The sequence below is a fragment of the Eschrichtius robustus genome, chromosome 8 (assembly GCF_028021215.1).
Source record: "Eschrichtius robustus isolate mEscRob2 chromosome 8, mEscRob2.pri, whole genome shotgun sequence".
Lineage (NCBI taxonomy): Eukaryota > Metazoa > Chordata > Mammalia > Artiodactyla > Eschrichtiidae > Eschrichtius > Eschrichtius robustus.
This window is the reverse complement of record NC_090831.1, coordinates 53,762,553-53,784,992: the sequence shown is the minus strand read 5'-3', so window position 1 is coordinate 53,784,992 and position 22,440 is coordinate 53,762,553. Positions and strand designations below refer to the sequence as shown.

Genomic DNA, 22,440 nt, shown 5'->3' with positions numbered 1-22,440 from the left:
TTTATTGGCCAGTGCTCAGAGTCAGGCCATGGAGAAGAAAGATCACCTATCAGCGTCAACGGTCTCATACTTGTTGTATAAGTTCCTTCAGAATTACTTGATAGGGCTTCCCTGGTGGCGCAGTGGTTGAGAATCTGCCTGCCAATGCAAGGGACATGGGTTCGAGCCCTGGTATGGGAAGATCCCACATGCCGCGGAGCAACTAGGCCCGTGAGCCACAACTACTGAGCCTGCGCGTCTGGAGCCTGTGCTCCGCCAACAAGAGAGGCCGCGACAGGGAAAGGCCCGCGCACCGCGATGAAGAGTGGCCCCCGCTCGCCACAACTAGGGAAAGCCCTCGCACAGAAACGAAGACCCAACACAGCCAAAAATAAATAAATAAATAAATAAATGTATTTAAAAAAAAAAATTACTTGATCGAGATCAACTACTTCTAACAACTGTTCATACTCAAATTCACTGAAGCCATGGTGATTTTCAAACCAGTCCAACAAAACCTCTTCTTTCGGATTCCTGGACCCAATTCCAAAGTGTGGAGGGGGGCAGTTCCCACACCACCAATAAACAACTCTCAGATACTAGATGCGCGTCCTACAATTCAACTGATTTCTGACACTATCTACCTGGAGATAGAATCTGATTCCACAGGTTAAGGGTTCAGTCCTGTAAGACTGCCCTCCACCCTTCAGAAGCCAATTGCAAGCCCAGGTTGTCACTTGTACTTCAGACCAAACAACTATAGACAGGAGGTTCCAACAACCCCTCCTTGGGTTTGATTAATTTCCTAGAGCAGCTCAAAGAGCTCACAGAAACATTTTACTTACTGGATCACCAGGATATAGTTTAGGAACAGCCGGATGGAAGAGGTGCCTAGGGCAAGGTGTGAGGGAAGGGTGTGCAGCTTCCATGCTCTCTCCAGCGCACCATTCAAATCCCCACACTTCACCACTTTCCCCACATGTTCACCAACTAGGAAGCTCTCTGAACCCAGTCCTTTGGGGTTTTTATGAGGCTTCATTACATAGGTACGATTGATTAATCATTCGCATTGGCAACTAATTCAACCTCCAGCCCCCTCTCCCCTCCCCGGAGGTGGAGGTGGGTGACAGCACACTGTGACTCAAAGTTCTAACCCTCTAATCACATGGTCAGTGGCTCTCACCCTTAAGTGGTTTCCAAAAGTCGTATCATTAACGTAACAAAAGACACCTTCATCACTCCCACCACTTTCGAAATTCCAAGGGTTTTAAGGAGCTCTGGGTCAGAAGCGGACCAAGAGCAAATATATATTTTTATTATAAACCACAATATCACACCTGCACCCAAGGGATTCCCCGGGGGCCAAAGAGGGAACCAGCAGGAAAGGTTCTGTGCCACCTTTGAATAACTCTAACTTTATCTATATTCACATACCAGGTTTCTGCCATACCATCTCCTCCGAAGAAAAGAGAGAACTTTGAAAATCACCAACCCAGAACAGTGTTTATCTGCTACTACATTACAACTCCAAAATGTCTGCTGCAAAAGGCAACCTTTAAGGGACTTCCCTGGTGACGCAGTGGTTAAGAATCCGCCTGCCAATGCAGGGGACACGGGTTCGAGCCCTGGTCCGAGAAGATCCAATGCGCCGCGGAGCAACTAAGCTCATGTGCCACAACTACTGAGCCCGCGTGCCTAGAGCCCGTGCTCTGCAACAAGAGAAGCCACCGAAACGAGAAGCTCGTGCACCACAACGAAAAGTAGCCCCTGCTCGCCACAATTAGAGAAAGCCCACACTCAGCAGCGAAGACCCAATGCAGCCAAAAATAAATAAATTAAATTAAATTTAAAAAAAAATAAGTACCAGCCTCATCTCACAAGGTGTCCTATTACGGTGTATTTTTCATTACAGTCTGAAACACAGGCATCTCTCTAAAGCTTTAGCCCTTCCGCCAGAGAGTGGATGTGACTCGCTTGAGTGTAATTTACAGGGAAGTTCAGCCTCATCCCACTACATCTTACCACTCATGCCACACTCCCCACCCCCAAACTTCAGAGAAAAAACTTCATCATGAAAGAAGCCAAGGCTTTCTAACATTCCTTATGCCCTAGAAGTCAACTTTCTCCAAACTGGTTTCTAGGGGGTGGGTTCAAACTAACAAGCCAAAGTGTTTCAATAAAGAAAGTGTTCTGTTAGGGCAATCCTATGGCCCAACAGAAAAAGCCCTTTAAGATTTCCTACAAGATGTACTTACTTCCAAAAATTGCCTCAAGCTTACACAGAACAACCAAAAAGAACTTTGAAAGAGAAATCATTAAGATAACTCTGCTGAGAAAAAAAAGCAAAGAATATTTTACATTGCGATGTTCAACTTGTAGTTTTGGGCTTTCATTTTCAGCATACTGGTTACTTGCTTTCCATGTCAAGAACCAGAGACCAACCCCCTGGTATGTCAGAAGCCTGGATGCAATTTGAGGATGCTTTAGTTACGAAGAGCCCCCCTTTACTCCCCTATGTTTAGGCCAGGAGACAGCTTCCACTTCCTTTACTCAATCACACCAGACAACACATGTGGCAGAAAAATGGATCTTACAGTGTGGAAACCTCTTCAGAGTTTCTTCCCAAGATATTCATCTTCTCACCTCAATTAAGTCCAGGAAAAATCTGATATCCAGGCCAACATACATTCTGCATTTTCCAGCAAGTTGTAATTTTAAATTATGCATTCCCCATAAGTATTTGTCAGATCATATATTCAAAACTTTGCCTCAGAAAATACAGTCACTCCAGGCATGGGCAGTCAGGGCTTTATGATGCAAACCACTAACTCAGTAGCTCAGTCTGCTTTGCCAGACACTAACCTCTGTGGAAGCATCATTCTACTTTCAATACCTGACCCCCAAATGAGAACCTAACTTGCCCTTTACTCTAGACCCTTCATTTACATACTTAATGGGTGTTACATTTCCCTTCCGGGAGGGTATTCCCTTTTAACACTCTATGAGTGCTAATAACTTTGATTGGAGAGCAGTATTAAGATGATAAGATTAGGAAAAACTCTCTTTGAGAAGTCCTTTCCTAAGGCCTTGGCAATTTATTTTTTAAATGAAGAAAGACACCCTTTAAATTCAGAAAATGGGGCCAATTTAAGACACTGAGTAAGGCAAAAGAAAAAGGATTCTTCTCAAAGGTGTTTAAAGTCAAGTGTTCTGGGGCTCTATCCCTTCCTCACCTCTTTGTCGTTTGCCCAGGATGTTCCCTCAAACCCTTATCACACACGTTTACATCCCTTAGGGCATCTGAGGATCCAGATCTGTCCAACATCAGTACTATTTATAGAGGAGCCCTTCCAGTTCTGGTCACACCACAGATCTATTCTTCAAGTACCTCAGGCAAGAGGATTGGAGGGGGAGTAGAAACAGTTTCTTCTATTTCCCTTCTACATTCCACCTATTTGGGGGAAAAAACAAACCTACCTAATTCTCCAGCAGCAGGTCCTTCCAAAAGTTAGTTTCCCCATATCTTTATCTGCCAAAACACTTAAGCAGTGAAACATTTAGCTAGTCCAGAACACTTGAGTGCACTTTACCATCAACCAAAACTAATTGACTAGAAATCATTTAAGCCCCACATGACACACAAAGCATGCATGCTGTGGTATTCCAAGAACTTGAGAGGAATCCCCGTGTGTCATTCAGCAGGATCTAGTGGTAAAAAGGTAATGTAAATAAGAAATAGAAACATAAAATAAAGTATCACAGTGGTATAAAGATAATCAACAATCCAGTTACAGACCTTATAAAACGCCTCATAGCACTGTTATCTCATGGTGTTTCTGCCATGGTCCCAGATTCTGTCATTTCTTTGATGACCTCACAGAAAATGGCTTAGAAGAGGGCTGGCAGAACAGGGGAGGAATTTTCACTTCTGGGATAGAACTTCGACTGGAAATTAAGCTCTCAGTGCCAAATACACCTTCCAACTCCGCGATGCTGGGGCTGGGACTCTGCCCTATTATCGCACCTTTGCCAGCTGTTCCTTGGTGGTTTCTGCTGACAGAATGCACAAGAGGGGGACTGGAGAGCAGGAGCGGAGATGACACGTGTTCCTTCCCATTTATCAGCTGTTCCTATCAGCGTCATCCTAACAGCCATGGGTTTCGGACTCTAGCTGCTCTGGGCATTCCCAGAACCAGCGTCATCACTTCCCTTCTTCCCCCATCCCAGGCACCAGCCACAGCCAGGAAGCATCCGTTGCTCACTCTCAGCTACTCAGAGCCCTCCCTTCAAGCTTCTAGGATCTGATAACCTCACCCTGTTCCATTGACCCCTTTCCTCCCCACTCAGCCTCAGGGTGGGAGCTGCTATAGTCACTATCTGTGGATTCCGTCTTTGCTGATTCAGCCCTCTAGCACCTGTGTAGTTCTCCACATTTAAATTCCCCCTGGTATAATACCTGTTTTTTTGTGTGTGCTAATAGGCTGCATCTGAGTTAAGCACAAGAACTTTAAGTTGGGAGGAAATGAATTTGTTGTTCATATCATAGCTAAAATGTAGGGTGCACGTATACGTACCAAGCATTTTTTAAGGGCTTGCGCATGCATAATCCTACTAAAGCCCATAGCAACCCAAGCAAGTGGCTATTATCATCCCCATGTTACAAAGGAGGAAAATGAGGCTTCAAGAATTTTAAAAACTGGTTCAGAGATCACATATCTAGTAAGCAGTGGAGCTGGGATGTAATTCCAAGTCTGACACCAAAAGCCTCCTGCAAAAAACTCTAAGGCTTTTCTAGATACTCCATGCTGCTCCTAAGGACTGTTTACATAGTTCACAAATAACTTAGTGCAGGTGTATGCTTGCTTTTTTGTTATTCTCATAGGTCTTATTCTGTAACAGTCCCCTTCCCTTTTAATATGCCATCACCTTACTAAACAATGTCATTTGTCCTGTGGAATGTCCCATACTCTGGAATTGGCTAGGTGTTTCTTCATGGCATCATTTCATTTGTGCCTCTACCTTCTATACTTCTTATAAACTCAAAGTCAGATTGAAATTGAATCCAGTCAAACCTCTATTTTTTTTGACAAGAATATTTCATCTATGTTGCTATGTATTTCCTATTGCGTCAAATCAGGAGGCACGTAATGTCTGGTCATTACATTTTCAGTGATTCTAAGATTAATTAGTGGATTCAAAGTCTAATTTTTCCATTATAAAGGGAGTCCAGACATATAATTGCAAAATTATCACCTTCTGTAAGGCTTTGGCATGAGACAACCAGCAGGCTCAGTGTATACAAATAAAATGTTACACAAAGTGACTCCTCGAAAAGGAAATAACAGATGGTGGTCATTCAAGTCTTCAAGGAAAGGAAATATCCAAATAGTTCATCCTACTCCTAACAAGCCCTCAATAGTTTTTGTTAATCAGTATTTCAAACCATCCTTTAAATTGTAAAGGGGTCAAAGGTCAAGAGTTTCAAAGTCTAGTTCCACGCTTCTTTAAATTCAGTATCTGTTCTTGCTTAATTCTTTGAACCCTGTGGGCCCGTATTTGCCCATTTGAAAATGGAGATAATGTCACCAACTTCACCTTACCTCAAAGGACTATGGGGGAGGGTAAAATGAAATTTAAAAAAAAAAATTAGATGTGGCAAATAAAGACTTATTCTCATAGATTAAATTTTACCCAGAATAAGGAAGAATGCAATGAACTAAAATCTTGAGAAGCCACCAAAACTAGAATCAACAATGCTCAAGAAGCCACTGCAATCTAAATCTGAAGAGATACTATGAATGAATTATAAGGAAACTACCACTTGCCTATAGCTGATATGCTAGTACACTAATAATTCACTTACTTAAAATTGGCTGCCACCATTTGACTCTTTCATTGAAAGCTACATTACACTAGATATAGTTCCCAAATAGAAAATCATATTTAACATAGCCCATGTTAAAATGAAGGGATTAATTAACATGCACACGCTACTATAAATAAATAACAAGGACCTACTGTAGAGCACAGGGAATTATATTCAATATCTTGTAATAACCCATAATGGAAAAGAATCTGAAAAAGAATATATGTATATATTGGGTTGGCCAAAAAATTCATTCAGGTTTTCTCCTAAGAGGTTATGGAAAAACCAGAATGAACTTTTTGGCCAACCCAATATATATGTGTATATATATGTATATAAAATTGAATCACTTTGCTGTACACCTGAAACTAACACAACATTGTAAATCAACTATACTCCAATTAAAAAAAAAACATAAATAAAAAAGGGGATTAAACCAGTAATCTTGATACAATGACACTTGATTCAGGGACTCATCCTCCAAGATACTGAATTTCCTAAACAAATGTGAAACTAAAACAAGAAAATGCATTGTTTAATCTAATGTCACTGTTTCTATCTACAAAAGTATACCTTTTATACATTATATAACTTGAAAAATATTCAACATAGACCAAAGAACCAAGTCCTGCAAAGATTAAATTCAATAACATTGTTCTGAAAATAAATGTGCTGTAAAATATTCTGAGCATAAGTGATTTGTTACCAGCTGGGACCTTGGAGAATCAGACCTCAGGCCAGCTTTCCTAAACTCACCACCAAAGAAACCTTTTAACCTTTCTTTGCATTTTGATGAAGGTTCTGGTTTAGTGACTCTTCAAATGTCATTTCAGAACACTAATGTGAAACACACAAAGCTAGTTACTCTTGATTTTTATATTAAAAATACATAAAAGCTGAGCAGTTTTCCCTGCATCACCTTCTCCAAACTAGCTTTTAAGAATTTTCAGGTCCATCATCTGGAAGAGTCAACAGACATTTCCTTTTATCTTTTCAACTACTGGGGTCTCAAATTCTCACCATGACATCATCAACATGGTTTGGAAATTGCTGACACAGGCTATTCAATTGTGCTAAAAGGTTTGTGTTTAAATACAATTACTACAGTGCCACCATGTGAGCAAAAGAAAGCATAGTAACATTTTAAAATAAAGCATAAATAGCAGTATTTGCTCTCTAAAAAACTGCCAAGGAGGGAACTTCATATTTAAATACAATTAGCAAAACTCATCAGAAAGATCTCAAACAAGATTCTGTGGGATGTGATTGAATGAGCAAGTTTACCCAGTTACCCCAGAACTTATTTCAACTTTAAGTATCTCAAAGAGCAGATTGTTTTCAAAGATATAGTATACTCTTACAAAGAAAAGCCCAATGCAAGACACAGACCGTAAAAGAGAAGGACCATGTGTGTTCTAGCACATCCAAGAGTTGGAAGGAGAAAAACCTTCGGAAAAACTACCAGTAGGCTTAGATACTAAAATCTTAGTTTTAAATATAGAAATTCTTACCTCCCACTGTAAATGAGGCGGGATATTTCGTATCTGAAGTTTCCGAATCCTGCAGAAGAATTAAAATGTTTTTTAAAAGAAAAAAAAAAAAAAGTAAAAGCAGAAGATATTAATAGCCAACATGGATGCTTAGAAACTACTTAAGATACTTTATATTAATTACAAACTAATATATAATAAGAAAAGGCAGCCCAAGAAGGAAAAAGGAGAGAGAAGTTATCACAATATGCATACTGAGACCATTTGGAAATCTAGCATCATTGGATTGTTATGGCTTATTCTAAAAGCCACTAAAATTGGCAGATACATTGTTTGAAAAACATTTCATCTGATGACTATATTCTAAGTTCAAACCCTTTAGCCTCAAAGTAAGCATCCCAGAACACAAACAAAGCCTTAGTCCAGATGTTCTTAATCTGAGATCACAGCCAAGGGGTCCATGGACAGAATTCAAGGAACTTGGATAGGAGGGGTGGGGTATGGGGGAAATCACATGTTTATTTTCACTATCCCCTAACTGAAATTTAGCACCACCTTCAATTATGGATGTTGGCATCAAACAACAGTAGAATTATATGACTTGTACTTTTGACATTAAAATAAATCAGATATTTTCATATCACTTACGTTGTTGCAGATCTTTAAATATCATGTATAATCACTACTGTGAAAGCTAGCTGCGTTGCTAGAACTTTTCCTTATTATGTTAAGAAACACATGCTACTACGAGCTTTAACATTATTCTAACTGTATTTCAAAATAATTTCCTTTATAATCCCATGTGTTTTATTTTATGCACTTAAAAATACCTTAAGAGGTCCATACTTTTCAGGCTGCCAAAGGAGTCCATGGCACAAAAAACATTAAAAATCCCCTACCTTAGTTCGAATGCCTACACATATACCTATACATATGCTATGTATATAAAACACAATATGTATTTTATATAATAATAAAATCTATTGTAATATACATCCCTCTTCTTCTACCCCCTCCTCAATACTATCAGAGGGAGAGAGCAGAAGAAGAGAGGGAGGGTAGAAGGAAGGAAGGAAGGAACATGAATTATGTGAGACTGTACTAGGGATACCACATACCAGTCACACTCTTAGAGGGAAAGGAATTTACAGTCAACTAGCTATTTTAAAAAAAGAGAGAGACCAGCAATTGGGCATGACATCTCAAGTGAAATAATTTTTTAACTTCTAGATCTATAGTTAATTTCCTTTTCTGGGTCAAACGATCCACTTTTAAGTACCACAGCAAAACACCAGCTGGGACTACATTCACAGCCTACTCCTTTGTCTCCTCCCATTCACCCCAAAGCTTAAGAACAAATAAATGCCACAGACACTGCCTATCCCTTATGGAACTCTAAAGAACATGTAGATTAACAAACTCAGATACATCCTGTTTATAATGATAAAATAGATGATGAAGGAAACATCATTTTTACATTATTTTTATGAGACAGTGAAACAAAGCACAATCACCAAGGGCAATATATCAAAGAGATAGTGACTGAATGCCAACTTAATAAAAAATTTTCAAACACCACATAGTCTTAGAATTTACACGTTATTCTGGGATTTGTTTCAAAAATAACTCATGTGCTAAAAAAAAAAAACTCATGTGCTAATAATTGTTAAAGCTGCAGGATGTGTACTGTATCTCTGCTTTTGTGTAAGTTTTATATTTTTCTATAAAAGCCTTAAAAAATGTACCCTAATAAAAACATTCCTAAAACATAGACTTCAAATCTGCCATGTATTGCTTTAGCTAGCAGAAAAGTTACTCACACTGTGTAAATACTTACCCTGGGTAACCAAGGAAGTAAGAATTATTTACTATACATTCCAAGTACTAATCTGTCTTAATCAAGCATCTGACACAGTAATAAATTACAGCACAATGTTAAGAAACTAAGTATTCATCTCTACTGGACTCATTTTTCTGGGTATATATATTACCAAAAAATTTTCCCAAAAGCACACATAGAAGTGTACATAGAGAGTTATGGTCACCTAGCAGGTAATTATTCATTATTAAAACAACAAATACCTACTTCACAGGGTTCCCAAGAACTTCTTTAAATAGGATACAATTTTTTGCACATTAGAAGTAATCCATTAGCCATGTTTTCCCCACACATTCTTCAAAATGTACATCCGATACCCATTTACTTATTAGAAGTTACTCCAGAATAATTATTTCCCTTAAATGGCTGTCCCTTTTCCATTATCTGATTCTCTCGTGTTTCATTTTAGACAAATAGCAGGATTATTTTCATACAGTTAGTGTTTTGACATCTAGCAGTGTTCTTTCCCACTTACCCAGTAACTAATCTTAAACTCTGCAGTTTCACCTCTAGCTCCTTACCCCATGGTCCACTCATCACTACAAGAGCCAAAAGGCCCAGCATTAAAAAAGTCCAAGCAAAGGCATGAATTCTCATCTAGTACATAAACACAAACCTCTGACCCGGAAGGTACTTGAGAAAAACGACCCCACTCAGCTGTACTAATCAAGTTGGCTATACACAGTTAAAACTCTAACACCTGGACTTCCCTGATGGCGCAGCAGTTAAGAATCCGGATGCCTGCCAATGCAGGGGACACGGGTTTGATCCTTGGTCCAGGAAGATCTCACATGCCTCAGAGCAACTAAGCCCATGCACCACAACTCTGAAGCCAGAGCCCCTAGAGCCCTTCTTCCGCAACAAGAGAAGCCACCGCAATGAGAAGCCCGCGCACTGCCATGAAGAGTAGCCCCTGCTCGCCACAACTAGAGAAAGCCTGCATGCAGCAACGAAGACCCAACACAACCAAAAATAAATTAATTAATTAAAAAAAAACACTATCACCTGTTTTCTTAGCGCCCATCTCCCATCTGAGCTTTTAGAAATAGGTTATATTTGGGTTTGATGCTAAATACTTAGGAGTCAAGAAAACGGATACTGTTTTCCAGTGTGATTACCCACTCATTAGAGTTCAATTTAACTATCAGCAAAGTAAGTTGTGTTTCACCTCCTCCTAAAACACACTTAGGTAGTAACAAGGATTTGTTGCGTAGTAACAAAGTAACAAGGATCACACCCTGTAACAGCAGGGACTCGTTAGGCTGTCTTGTTCACTGTTGCATTCAGAGTCTGGAACAGTGTTTGGCACCTGAGAAGCACTCAATTGATAGTTAAATTAACATTTGTTATAACATAGAGGGGGGAAAAAAAACACAAGACTCATGGATCCATCATCCAGAAACTAACATGATTTTATTACAGCTCATGGGGGAGTGCGAAGAACAATAGCCACACTGAAGTTTGAGAACAAAAACAGGAAAAACCGATTTAATCTCTTGTGCTATTTTAAAACTTCCACACAATCTACTTATAAGTTAATCATATAGAATTTAAGGGTTTTCCCCCAACAGGGAAAAATGAGGTAAAGTTTAAGCTCTCATTTAACCTTTAAAAAATGCTTACTGTGCTTGAAATAGTTGCAATAAAATTCAGTACTTTTTTTTTTAAATTAATTTATTTATTTATTTATGGCTGTGTTGGGCCTTCGTTTCTGTGCGAGGGCTTCCTCTAGTTGTGGCAAGTGGGGGCCACTCTTCATCGCGGTGCGCGGGCCTCTCACTATCGCGGTCTCTCTTGTTGCGGAGCACAGGCTCCAGACGTGCAGGCTCAGCAATTGTGGCTCACGGGCCTAGTCGCTCCGCGGCATGTGGGATCTTCCCAGACCAGGGCTCGAACCCGTGTCCCCTGCATTGGCAGGCAGATTCTCAACCACTGCGCCACCAGGGAAGCCCTTTTTTTTGGGGGGGGGGGGGGGCTGCTGCACTGGGTCTTCGTTGCTGTGCACAGGCTTTCTCTAGGTGCGGCGAGAGGGGGTTACTCTTCCTTGCGGTGCGTGGGCTTCTCATTGCAGTGGCTTCTCTTGTTACGGAGCACGGGCTTCAGTAGAAGCAGCACTCGGGCTCAGTAATTGTGGCTTGCGGGCTCAGTAGTTGTGGCTCGTGGGCTTTAGAGCACAGGCTCAGTAGTCATGGCACACCGGCTTAGTTGCTCCGAGGCATGTAGGATCCTCCCAAACCAGGGATTGAACCCGTGTCCCCAGCACTGGCAGGCGGATTCTTAACCACTGTGCCATCAGGGAAGTCCCTCATTATTTATTAAAAGCTGGTTTAATTACAGGATAAAAAGCCAATAAAGCTCATGTAAACTCCTAAGGGCATCTTCAAAAATTTTAGTAATAAATGGAACTGATTTAAATTGATTTTATGGAAGTTTTCAAATTGACACCAAACCAGAAAAATCATATCAACCTCCATATGCCTGTATCAGTTACCAAGTATGATCACCTGATCTTGTTTATCTACACTCACACCTGTACCAACAAGTCCCACTTACATGGCCTGTCATACTACAGTACATCTGTAAATACTGACAAAAGGACCTTTTTTGTTTAAAATTAACTATATCACCATTATTGCTTCTGAAAGTGATTAACAAAAATTCCTTGAGAACAAATACCCACACTCTGTTTATTTCCAATTGCTTAATAACTATCTTTTTACAGTTGGTCTGTTCATATCAAGATCCCAACAATATGCCCACACGTGTAGAGTCAACATCTCTTAGGTCTCTTGGATATAAGAGTTCCCCTTCACTCTGTTTTCTTGCTATTTATTTGGAGGTCCAGGTAATAAATCCTGTGCAATTACTCATTCTGGGTTTTCCCCATTGCATCCTCTTTGTGTCATTTTAAATAATTGTTTGCTATGTTGAATTTGATATACAATGATGTGTAATATCTTTACATTACAAAGCATAAGACATATATGAACCCACCTCACCAAATCAGAACAAGACAATTGAAGCTACCATGCTCTTCCCTCACCCTAATGCCTGCCTCCTAGAAAGTAACCATCACCCCCAATTTTTGTCATTCTCATGCCTTTTATATTAGCATCTTCTTTTAAACGACTCTTTAAGTAGACAAAATACTATTATCTGTCCTTAAAAATGGATAAAAACTTCATACTGAACATCTAGTCAGTTTACATTTCCCCATTTTAAAAAAATTGTTTTTTTTTTTAAGTTTGTTTAATCAGTATCAAAAAAGAGCCATACACTGCACATGCTTCAGTATGACTCTAGCCTCATAAGCTACATGTTTCCCTTTCTATCCTTACAACTTATTCAGAGAATAAAAAAATCCCAAACCTGTCATTTGTCTCCTGGTTTCTCACTGCCTGGATTTTGCTACTTACACTCCCATGGTGGTGTTTAATATGATGTTATTCTGACTCCTGTAAAAGTGGTAATTAGATCTGAAAATTTGACTTGTTTTTTGCTGTTGTTTAGGGAGAGACAATAAACTATCACGGGGAGGTTTTATACTTCCATGAAAAGATACATTATCCCTGGTTGTCTTCCTGTGATGTTGCAGTCACTAATGATCATTGCCTAAATCCACTGTTTCATAAAGGTTGAAAAATGTATTTTCTCATTGTATCATGCCTTCCATTTTTTTTAGTGAATTTATTTGTTTGTTTGTTTATGGCTGCGTTGGGTCTTCGCTGCTGAGCGAGCTTTCTCTAGTTGCAGTGAACGGGGGCTGTTGTTCGTTGCAGTGCGCAGGCTTCTCATTGCTGTGGCTTTTCTTGTTGCGGAGCATGGGCTCTAGGCGTGCAGGCTTCAGTAGTTGTGGCACAAGGGCTCAGTACTTGTGGCTCGTGGGCTCTAGAGCACAGGCTCAGTAGTTGTGGCGCACGGGCTTAGTTGCTCTGCGGCACGTGGGATCTTCCCGGACCAGGGCTTGAATCCGTGTCCGCTGCATTGGCAGGCGGATTCTTAACCACTGAGCCCCCAGGAAAGCCCCGTATTTTTTAATTTAGCTGGAGTTCTTCCATAAAGAACAACTTTCCTTTATCACATATTTGGATACGCTGAACCGCAGTAAGTATAGTAAAGGCAGGATAAGTATTTGATTCTTTCCCTTCTGCAGTTGGTTTTGTGCTGCTTATCACATCCCCTTGCTCACCTCTGATTTCATTCACAGCTGTGGGAGACAGTCCCAAGCACAGTGAAGTTGTCCCGCCTCCTTCCACCCCTAGGCACACCCTTAGGCATCTCTGTTTCACCTCAGGTTTTTCACCAAAGCCTCAGCAGAATTCAAGAACAGCCCAGAAGAATGTAAATTGATACAGCCACTATGGAGGTTCCTTAAAAAACTAAAAATAGAACTACCATACAACCCAGCAATCCCACTACTGGGCATATACCCTGAGAAAACCATAATTTAAAAAGAGTCATGTACCACAATGTTCACTGCAGCTCTATTTACAATAGCCAGGACATGGAAGCAACCTAAATGTCCATTGACAGATGAATGGATAAAGAAGATGTGGCACGTATATACAATGGAATATTACCCAGCCATAAAAAGGAACGAAATTGAGTCATTTGTTGAGACGTGGATGGATCTAGAGACTGTCATACAGAGTGAAGTAAGTCAGAAAGAGAAAAACAAGTATCGTATATTAACGCATGTATGTGGAACCTAGAAGGATGGTACAGATGAACCGGGTTGCAGGGCAGAGGTTGAGACATGGATGTGGAGAACAGACGTATGGACACCAAGGGGGGAAAACTGCGGTGGGGTGGGGATGGTGGTGTGCTGAATTGGGCGATTGTGATTGACATGTATAAAGTGATGTGTATAAAATTGATGACTGATTAAAAAAAAAAGAGTCATGTACCACAATGTTCACTGCAGCAATATTTACAATAGCCAGGACATGGAAGCAACCTAAATGTCCATCTATAGATGAATGGATAAAGAAGATGTGGCACGTATATACAATGGAATATTACCCAGCCATAAAAAGAAACGAAACTGAGTTATTTGTAGTGAGGTGGATGGACCTAGAGTCTGTCATACAGAGTGAAATAAGTCAGAAAGAGAAAAGCAAATACCATATGCTAACACATATATATGGAATCTTAAAAAAAAAAAGAAAAAAAGGTTCTGAAGAACCTAGGGGTAGGACAGGAATAAAGACGCAGACGTAGAGAATGGACTTGAGGACATGAGGAGGGGGAAGCGTAAGCTGGGAAGAAGTGAGAGAGTGGCATGGACATATATACGCTACCAAATGTACAATAGGTAGCTAGTGGGAAGCAGCTGCATAGCACAGGGAGATCAGCTCGGTGCTTTGTGATCACCTAGAGGGGTGGGATAGGGAGGGTGGGAGGGAGATGCAAGAGGGAGGAGATGTGGGGATATATGTATATGTATAGCTGATTCAGTTTGTTATAAAGCAGAAACTAACACACTATTGTAAAGCAATTATACTCCAATAAAGATGTTAAAATAAATAAATAAATAAATAAAACACCCTTTGTCAAAAGGGAGAAATTAAAAAAAAAAAAAAAAAAGAACAGCCCAGAAACAGAAGAGAGATGAAACCCTCAAGACAATCTGTAATTTACAGAGGAGAACGTTGGGAGCCAGTAGATAAATGCCTCAGTCTTCCACCTGGGAAGCATTCTGTACATTTCTCAAAGGTCCTATTTCCTTATGGCAACCTCAATAAAGTGCCCTTCATTGGCTTGTCCTAACCCCCCCATTTCACTCTCCCCATTCCCTCACTCTTGCTTCTTGAAACCATCTCCAAAATAAACCAGCTTCATGCAAATCCTCATTTCAATGTCTTCTTTCAGGAGTTCAAAGACATCATTATCTCAAACTTTTCAGAATGAGTTGGTCCCCTGGCATTGTCCAAAGATGACCAAATGCTTTTTTTTTTTTTCAGTAACATTACGGATTCACAAATATTTGGTGTGTATCAACCCGCTGCATTAATTCCTTTTGATGCTCAAATTGCCCCATCTTTGGCTAATCAGTGGAGGCCTCTTCACACTGATCCTGTATCTTTTGAAATGACTCCAGCAATCTTTGAGAGCTTTTTTGCTTTCTGTTATGATAATCCAGGTTCAACCTGTACACTTCCTGCCCCCATCTGCAACCAGTTTCATCTACATGGAGCACTGGTTCCTTTTAATCAGAAATAATACAACGAGACACAAGAGACACAACCTGCGTGCTCACTGTTATTGGGCTGGTTATCACTCCTAGGCCAGAGCTAGACAATACCCATTTTGTTTGAAAGAGAAATAAACCATGTGTCCATGGTGATTACAGTCATCCTTCCAAATTCACAGGGGATTAGTTCCAGAAGCCCCTCAGATACCAAAATCCACGGATGCTCAAGTGCCTTACATAAAATGGGTAGTATCCATGTACTTTAAATCATCTCTAGATTACTTATAATATCTAATGCAATGTAAATGCTATGTAAATAGGTGTAAATACAATATAAATGAGATGTAAATAGTTGCCCCCAAAAGGCAAATTCAAGTTTTGCCCTATGGAACTTTCTGGATTTTTTTCCCCCAATTATTTTTCATCCACAGTGGGTTGAATCCACGGATGCAGAACCCATGGATACAGAGGGCCAACTGTTATTTTCAATTCAAATTTTAGATTACTAAGTTTTTGCCAAAAGTCTTTGATATTTACATCTTTTTTCCACATTAAAGCTTGACACCAGGTATAAATAAGAATATAAACAAGAAAATGCTTTATGTCTGTTATGGACTGAATGTTTATGTCCTCCCCCCAAAAAATTCATATGTTGCAGCCCTATCCCCAATGTGATGCTGTTAGGAGATGGGGACTTTGGGAAGTGTTTAGGCTAATGTGAGGACATAAGCATGGAGCCCCAATAATGGGATTACTGTTTTTCTAAGAAGAGAGACCAGGGCTCTGTTCACTGCACACACTGAGGAAAGATTATGTGACCCCACAGCAAGAAGGCATCTGTCTATATAAGCCAAGAACGGGGCCCTCAGTAAGAACCCAAAGAATCTGCGTGCACCTTGACCTTGGACTTCCCAGCCTCCAGAACTGTGAGAAATAAACATCTGTTAAGCCATCCAGTCTATGGGATTTTATTACAGCAGCCCAAACTGCCTAAGACAATGTCTGTTATCTCATGTAACCCTCCCAGTCAGCATTTTATAGATTCGAAGACAAAAGCACAAGTTTATCTTGCCCAAACACACCCTGCTAATGAGTAGCAAGGTCAGAATCCAGCTCTTGGCATTCTGGCTCCACAGTCTATCCTCCTAACTATATTCCATCTAACTGATTTCACTTATAATCCAACCAATAACGTAACCATTATCAAAAAAACTTCAGAAAAATTACAGGTTGCGTGTTAAACCCAAAGGTCAAAGATATGCCAATCTCAAGCAAAATTTTCACTTTGCTCCACAGCTTTAAACCATACAATCAATTCACATACTAAAACTCAATATTGACATTAAATGGACAAGGTTACGTATGAATACCAAGAAAGCCAACTATGCTGGAAACTCAGCTAATTCAACTGCCTCAAGATATTATGAAAATTGCATACACTGGCACCTAGGCCCTTAAAGCTAGTCATTTCATGCTAAGTCGTAGTGCAAGACATACAAGTGTATAGACTTGCAACCTTCCATCCAAACCACCTGTAAGTCCTAAATGTTCATTTTCTTTCTCTTGTTTCTCCCAAAAGGCCATCTCTCCTTTCTTTCTTTCTTTCTACTATCACTTATACAAATCAAAAGAATCACCACTTTCCCACTTCACAGATATAAAGAGGCCGAGGCTTGGATCATCATCTAACACAGCTAATACCAGCTGAAGACAGGAAGGGAAAACCAAGTCTAACTTAACTTCTAACATTCCTCTTAGCCTTGATCTCTTACACGAAGAGCTGGGACACATGGTCCATATGTGTACTGGTAATTTTCAAATAAAAAGACAAGCCTCTGGACTCAGAGCAGTATGGCCTGGCCTCTTCAACCTGTCACTTGCAGACACTCTGAACCGGCTGCAGATTTTCATTCTTAGCTGTGCCCGACGAACACAAACTATGCCCAAAGAGGAAGTTCAACCTGGCCAAATTCAATACAATTACTTGTACTAATTGCAATATTCAATACTGTAATTACATCTATCCTTGCTTGTTTTATACAGTTAAGAATTAGCTCCTTAAAAGGTCAACCTCAATTTTTTTTTTAAAGCAGAATACTCCAAGTAGATGAATACCAGGGCAAATGATGCATTTCAGATTGCTGGTGATAAGCGTCAACTGGCATAACCCTGCCTCATGACTGACTCGGCAGTCTCTTATCAAATCCTCAGACTAGAAATGCAGCCTCTCAAGCATTCTCCTCCTTACAGTCTCTCTCTAGATAAAGCTGCAACAGACTCAAAAACTTAGCTATAAGTTTGTAAACAGGTAAAACTGGGAAGAACCCAAATGTCCAGGTAAAAGGGATAAGCTCAAAGGAAAAAAAAAAAGTACCCCTGCAAAACATATATTACGTCAAGGATAGAAGTATTCCACATCTTGATAGTGGATGTACTTTCACAGGTATATATAGTTTTCAAAACTCATTGCACCGGGGACTTCCCTGGTGGTCCAGTGGTTAAGACTGCGCTCCCAGAACTTCCCTAGTGGCGCAGTGGTTAAGAATCCACTGGCCAATGCAGGCGACACGGGCTCGAGCCCTGGTCCGGGAAGATCCCACATGCCGCGGAGCAACTAAGCCCGTGCGCCACAACTACTGAGCCTGAACTATAGAGCCCGCGAGCCACAATTACTGAGCCCGCGTGCCACAACTACTGAAGCCCACGCACCTAGAGCCCGCGCTCCGCAACAAGAGAAGCCGCAGCAATGAGAAGCCTGCGCACTGCAACCAAGAATAGCCCCCGCTCGCCGCAACTAGAGAAAAGCCCACGCATAGCAACGAAGACCCAATGCAGCCAGAAATAAATAAATAAAATATCAAAAACAGACTCACAAATATAGAGAACAGACTTGTGGTTCCTAAGGGGGAAAGGGGTGGGGGAGGGAAAGTTGGGAGGTTGGGATTAGCAGATGCAAACTATTACATGTAGGATGGATAAACAAAAAGGTCCTGTTGTATAGCACTGGGAACTATATTCAGTATCCTGTGATAAACCATAATGAAAAATACGAAAAAGAATATATTTATGTATAACTGAATCACTTTGCTGTACAGCAAAAATTAACACAACATTGTAAATTAACTATACTTCAATAAAATTAAAAAATAAAGAGATGTTATTCCAAGGGTGGTCTAAGGAGCATCTACATTAGAATCACCAGGAGGGCTTACTTAAAATGAAAATGCCCAGGCCCTAATACAGACCTCCTAAATCAGAGTCTCTGGGGATGGGGCAGGGAAATGCGGTTTCACACACACTTAAGTTTGGTGGCCACTGAGGTCTATTTAACAGGGCAAGCCCCATGAAAGCCAAGTCATTTCTACCTTATTCACTACTGTATACTCCAGTGCTTAGCAGATTTCCTGGTTCATAACAGGCAATTACTCAACAATGCTTCAACAAGGAATAAAGAAACAAAAGTCTCTTTTAACATTACATTTCTAAGTGAGAATCTAAGGTGATTTTTCTGTCATCCCTCAGCTCCCACATCTGCATGGGAATAATATCCATGTCGCACTAAGTAAAACAGAGGTATTTATCTTTTAAAGGTGCACACTATCATCTTCATCTATGTAGAAGAGTCTGACAGCCCTAAGTGTATGGATGGAAACTTGGTAGAGTCCAGGAAAGGCTGAATGTTCTTCTATGTGCTGATCTTATTACTAATGCCTGCAAATACGCACTATCTCTTTTTCTTGTAGGAGACTACATGTTCCTTCAACGGAGGAATATAAAGTTCTTGACCTTCATTAGGATATGTGCAAGGCAAGATGACAGATCACTTTGAAAAATAATAGTTGAATTAATAAGACAAACTGATCCTTGATTCCTGAATAACCAAAAGATTTCTCTAGTCTTCACACTGAGAATCTGAAAATGTGTCTTAAACCAGAAAAGTCACCACAAGTATTTCAACCAACCACAGAAATGCATGTAGTTGAACATCAGGGACAGTGTCTATTTAAATAAAAGACCCAGTGCCTGTATGACTCTTTCAAAAGTGTAACTTTAACACAATATAGCAAATACATATATATTCCTTGAAAATTAGGGTGGTCACAAGGGAATGAAGTACTAAGATACAAAACCTCTAATATATTTGAGTCAAATTGAAAAATAATCATTCCCATGTTTTCACACAGTTAAACTAATTTTATAAATACCATTACATTTTTTCCCAGCAAGACTCATCATATTTTTTAACAAGTGATTTTACAAGCTGTGTATCTTTTTTTTTTTAATAAACTTATTTATTTATTTATGGCTGCGTTGGGTCTTCGTTGCCGCACGCAGTCTTTCTCTAGTTGCAGGGAGCAGGGGCTACTCTTCATTGCAGTGCGCGGGCTTCTCATTGCAGTGGCTTCTCTTGTTGCAGAGCATGGACTCTAGGCGCGCGGGCTTCAGCAGTTGTGGCACGCGGGCTCAGTAGTTGTGGCTCACAGGCTCAGTTGCTCTGCGGCATGTGGGATCTTCCCAGACCAGGGCTCAAACCGGTGTCCCCTGCATTAGCAGGTGGATTCTTAACCACTGCGTCACCAGGGAAGTCCCACAAGCTGTGTATCTTAAAACTGCTCTGTCCAGTGGAATATTCACTGGTCACATGAGGCTACTGAACACTTGAAGTGTGGCTAGCCCAGTCCAAACTGAATTGTTCTATGATTGTAACAAATGTAACAGATTTTAAAGACAGTACAAAAATAGGAGTATAATAAGATTTCTCAACAATTTTTATAGTTATCACATGTTAAAAATTTAAAGTTCTAGATTAGATTGTATAAAATATTAATTTCACCTGCTACTTTTTACGTCTACCTGTGGCTACTAGGAAAGTTTAAATTACATATACATAGTTCACATCTTTCAACTGGACAGAGCTGATCTAAAATGTAGTATACTTGATACTCAAAGGCAAAACTGATTAATTGAATTTTATTTCCATTTATCAAGGTAATTTCAGGATCATACAACATTTTATATGGAATACTTATTTTCCACATAAAAGTCCCCATCACTAAGTAAACTATATCTGCAAGAAGAGGTGTTTTAAGAGGACTAAATTTTTAAAAGTGCTGTATTTTGAACATAGGGATATCTCTATATTAACGTTTTATTTCACATTACTGATACCTGGACGTGGTCCTTACCCAAGACAAATCCTTGGATTTGTTTTTTTGTTTGTTTTGTTTTTTTAAGTGAGAAAGTTACAGTTGGTCATTATCAAGTTATATCATCTTCTCATCAACTTTAGCAACTACAACAATCCCAGTACACCTGACAGTTTGAACAATGAAGTTTAGATGCCTTCTTGTTTCTAAGAAGTAGAGTTATACAAGTCACATGGTTTATATTTCTAATTTTAATACTGTGTATAATCAAGCAAATATAATAATTGTTACTGCTTGCAAGAGAATCAGTATGAAAATTCTGTTTTATGTAATTGAAGAATTTTTTTTTTCTGATTTGGGTGTTTTTTTAATTGAAGTATAGTTGATTTACACTGTTGTTAGTTTCTGGTGTACAGCAAAGTGATTCAGTTATACATATTATTTTTCATATTCTTTTTCATTATAGGATATTACAAGATATTGAATATAGTTCCCTGTGCTATACAGTAGGACCTTGTTGTTTATTTTATATATAGTGGTTTGTCATGTAGCAAGAAAACAAAGATATATAAGTTTAATCCAAATATCTCTGACATTCCTCATCAAAGACAACTCAACTCTTTTCTTCCAAGATATAACCATACTAGACTTTGCAGATAATCTTGCACTATCATTATACACAAAAACACACTATGACTAACATCTCCATGCCCATGGAGGACACAAGTCTCTCAAAGGAAGAAACTCCTGGTCATCTTTATTATATAGATATGATTGGCCAAAAAGTTTAACATAAGCCAAAAGGAGAGAGTACACTGAACACCAAAAGGTATAAAAGGCTCTCACCTTTGCAGAGTAATTACCCTCAAGTGTATCTGGAACTCATCTACCTGCCCTCAGGCTTTCTCTATAACACAGACACCAAGAGTTTAAAATGGCCCTTTCTCCCCACCTTCCAAAATGTTGTAACCCTTTTGAAAGCTTTACTATCAGAAAAACCATCTGAATCTGTCATTAACAATCTGTACAGGACATTAAATTTTAGTGGGCTGGACTTTAGACTTTAACACCTTGTAAAAATGTTGAAATAAAAACTTATGCATTTTCAAAACACTTAAGAACGTGTTAAACAGCCAAGCACTTTAATTAATTGCCTAAAGACCGACTTGTAGAAACAAGTGCAAAAACCTAAGCGATAGGGACAGATCGTCCACCAGGGGGCAGCACACCCGGAATCTGACACACCTCTCACCACCATCTGTTCACGTATCAGGTTTTTTGTTTTTGTTGTTGTTTTTAACACAGGCTTCAGAAGGGCTGGGGAAAGACCTAGGTCAAAGTTTTAACGTTTTTTTCTAAGAGGTTCTACATCATACACATATACCTACATTTAGCATGTTCTACTGATGACGAAATCCGGAACACATCTTAAACGTAAGAGTATCAGTTACAGGGAATTCCCTGGAGGTCCAGTGCTTGGGACTCCTCGCTCTCACTGCCGAGGGCCTGGGTTCAACCCCTGGTGGAGGAACTAAGATCCCACAAGCCCCCGCGGTGAGACCAAAAAAAAAAAAAAAAAAAGTTACAAGTATTCGGGATCGTAAATACCTTCCCCTATAGATTTATCTGCTGGACGTCATTAAAATAGTTATTTACTCCTATGTTTATAACTTTAGGTATTTGGGGACTTGGGAAGGCTTTAAATATGTAGTGGGTAAATTTTTAAAACTAGCTACAGAATTCTATCTTCATTCTCATACAAGCATAAAAAGCAACAGGAAAAATACTATATATGCAGCTTGGTCTATCTTTCCAAGAGCCTATAAATTCAGAGTCATAACAGTTATGAGGTCAAACAAATAGCTTCAAAACAACCAACCAGAACC

The 22,440-nt window shown here is 39.7% G+C and overlaps 1 protein-coding gene across 1 annotated transcript in view; it reads right to left on the bottom strand.

Annotated features, from left to right (window-relative positions):
- Positions 1 to 22,440, bottom strand: part of IGF2BP3 (insulin like growth factor 2 mRNA binding protein 3) — a 147,024-nt gene that overhangs the window by 99,563 nt on the left and 25,021 nt on the right. The window contains exon 3 of the mRNA XM_068550495.1: positions 7,357 to 7,405. Within this exon, the coding sequence (XP_068406596.1) occupies positions 7,357 to 7,405 (49 nt within the window). The remainder of the gene's footprint in view (positions 1 to 7,356; positions 7,406 to 22,440) is intronic.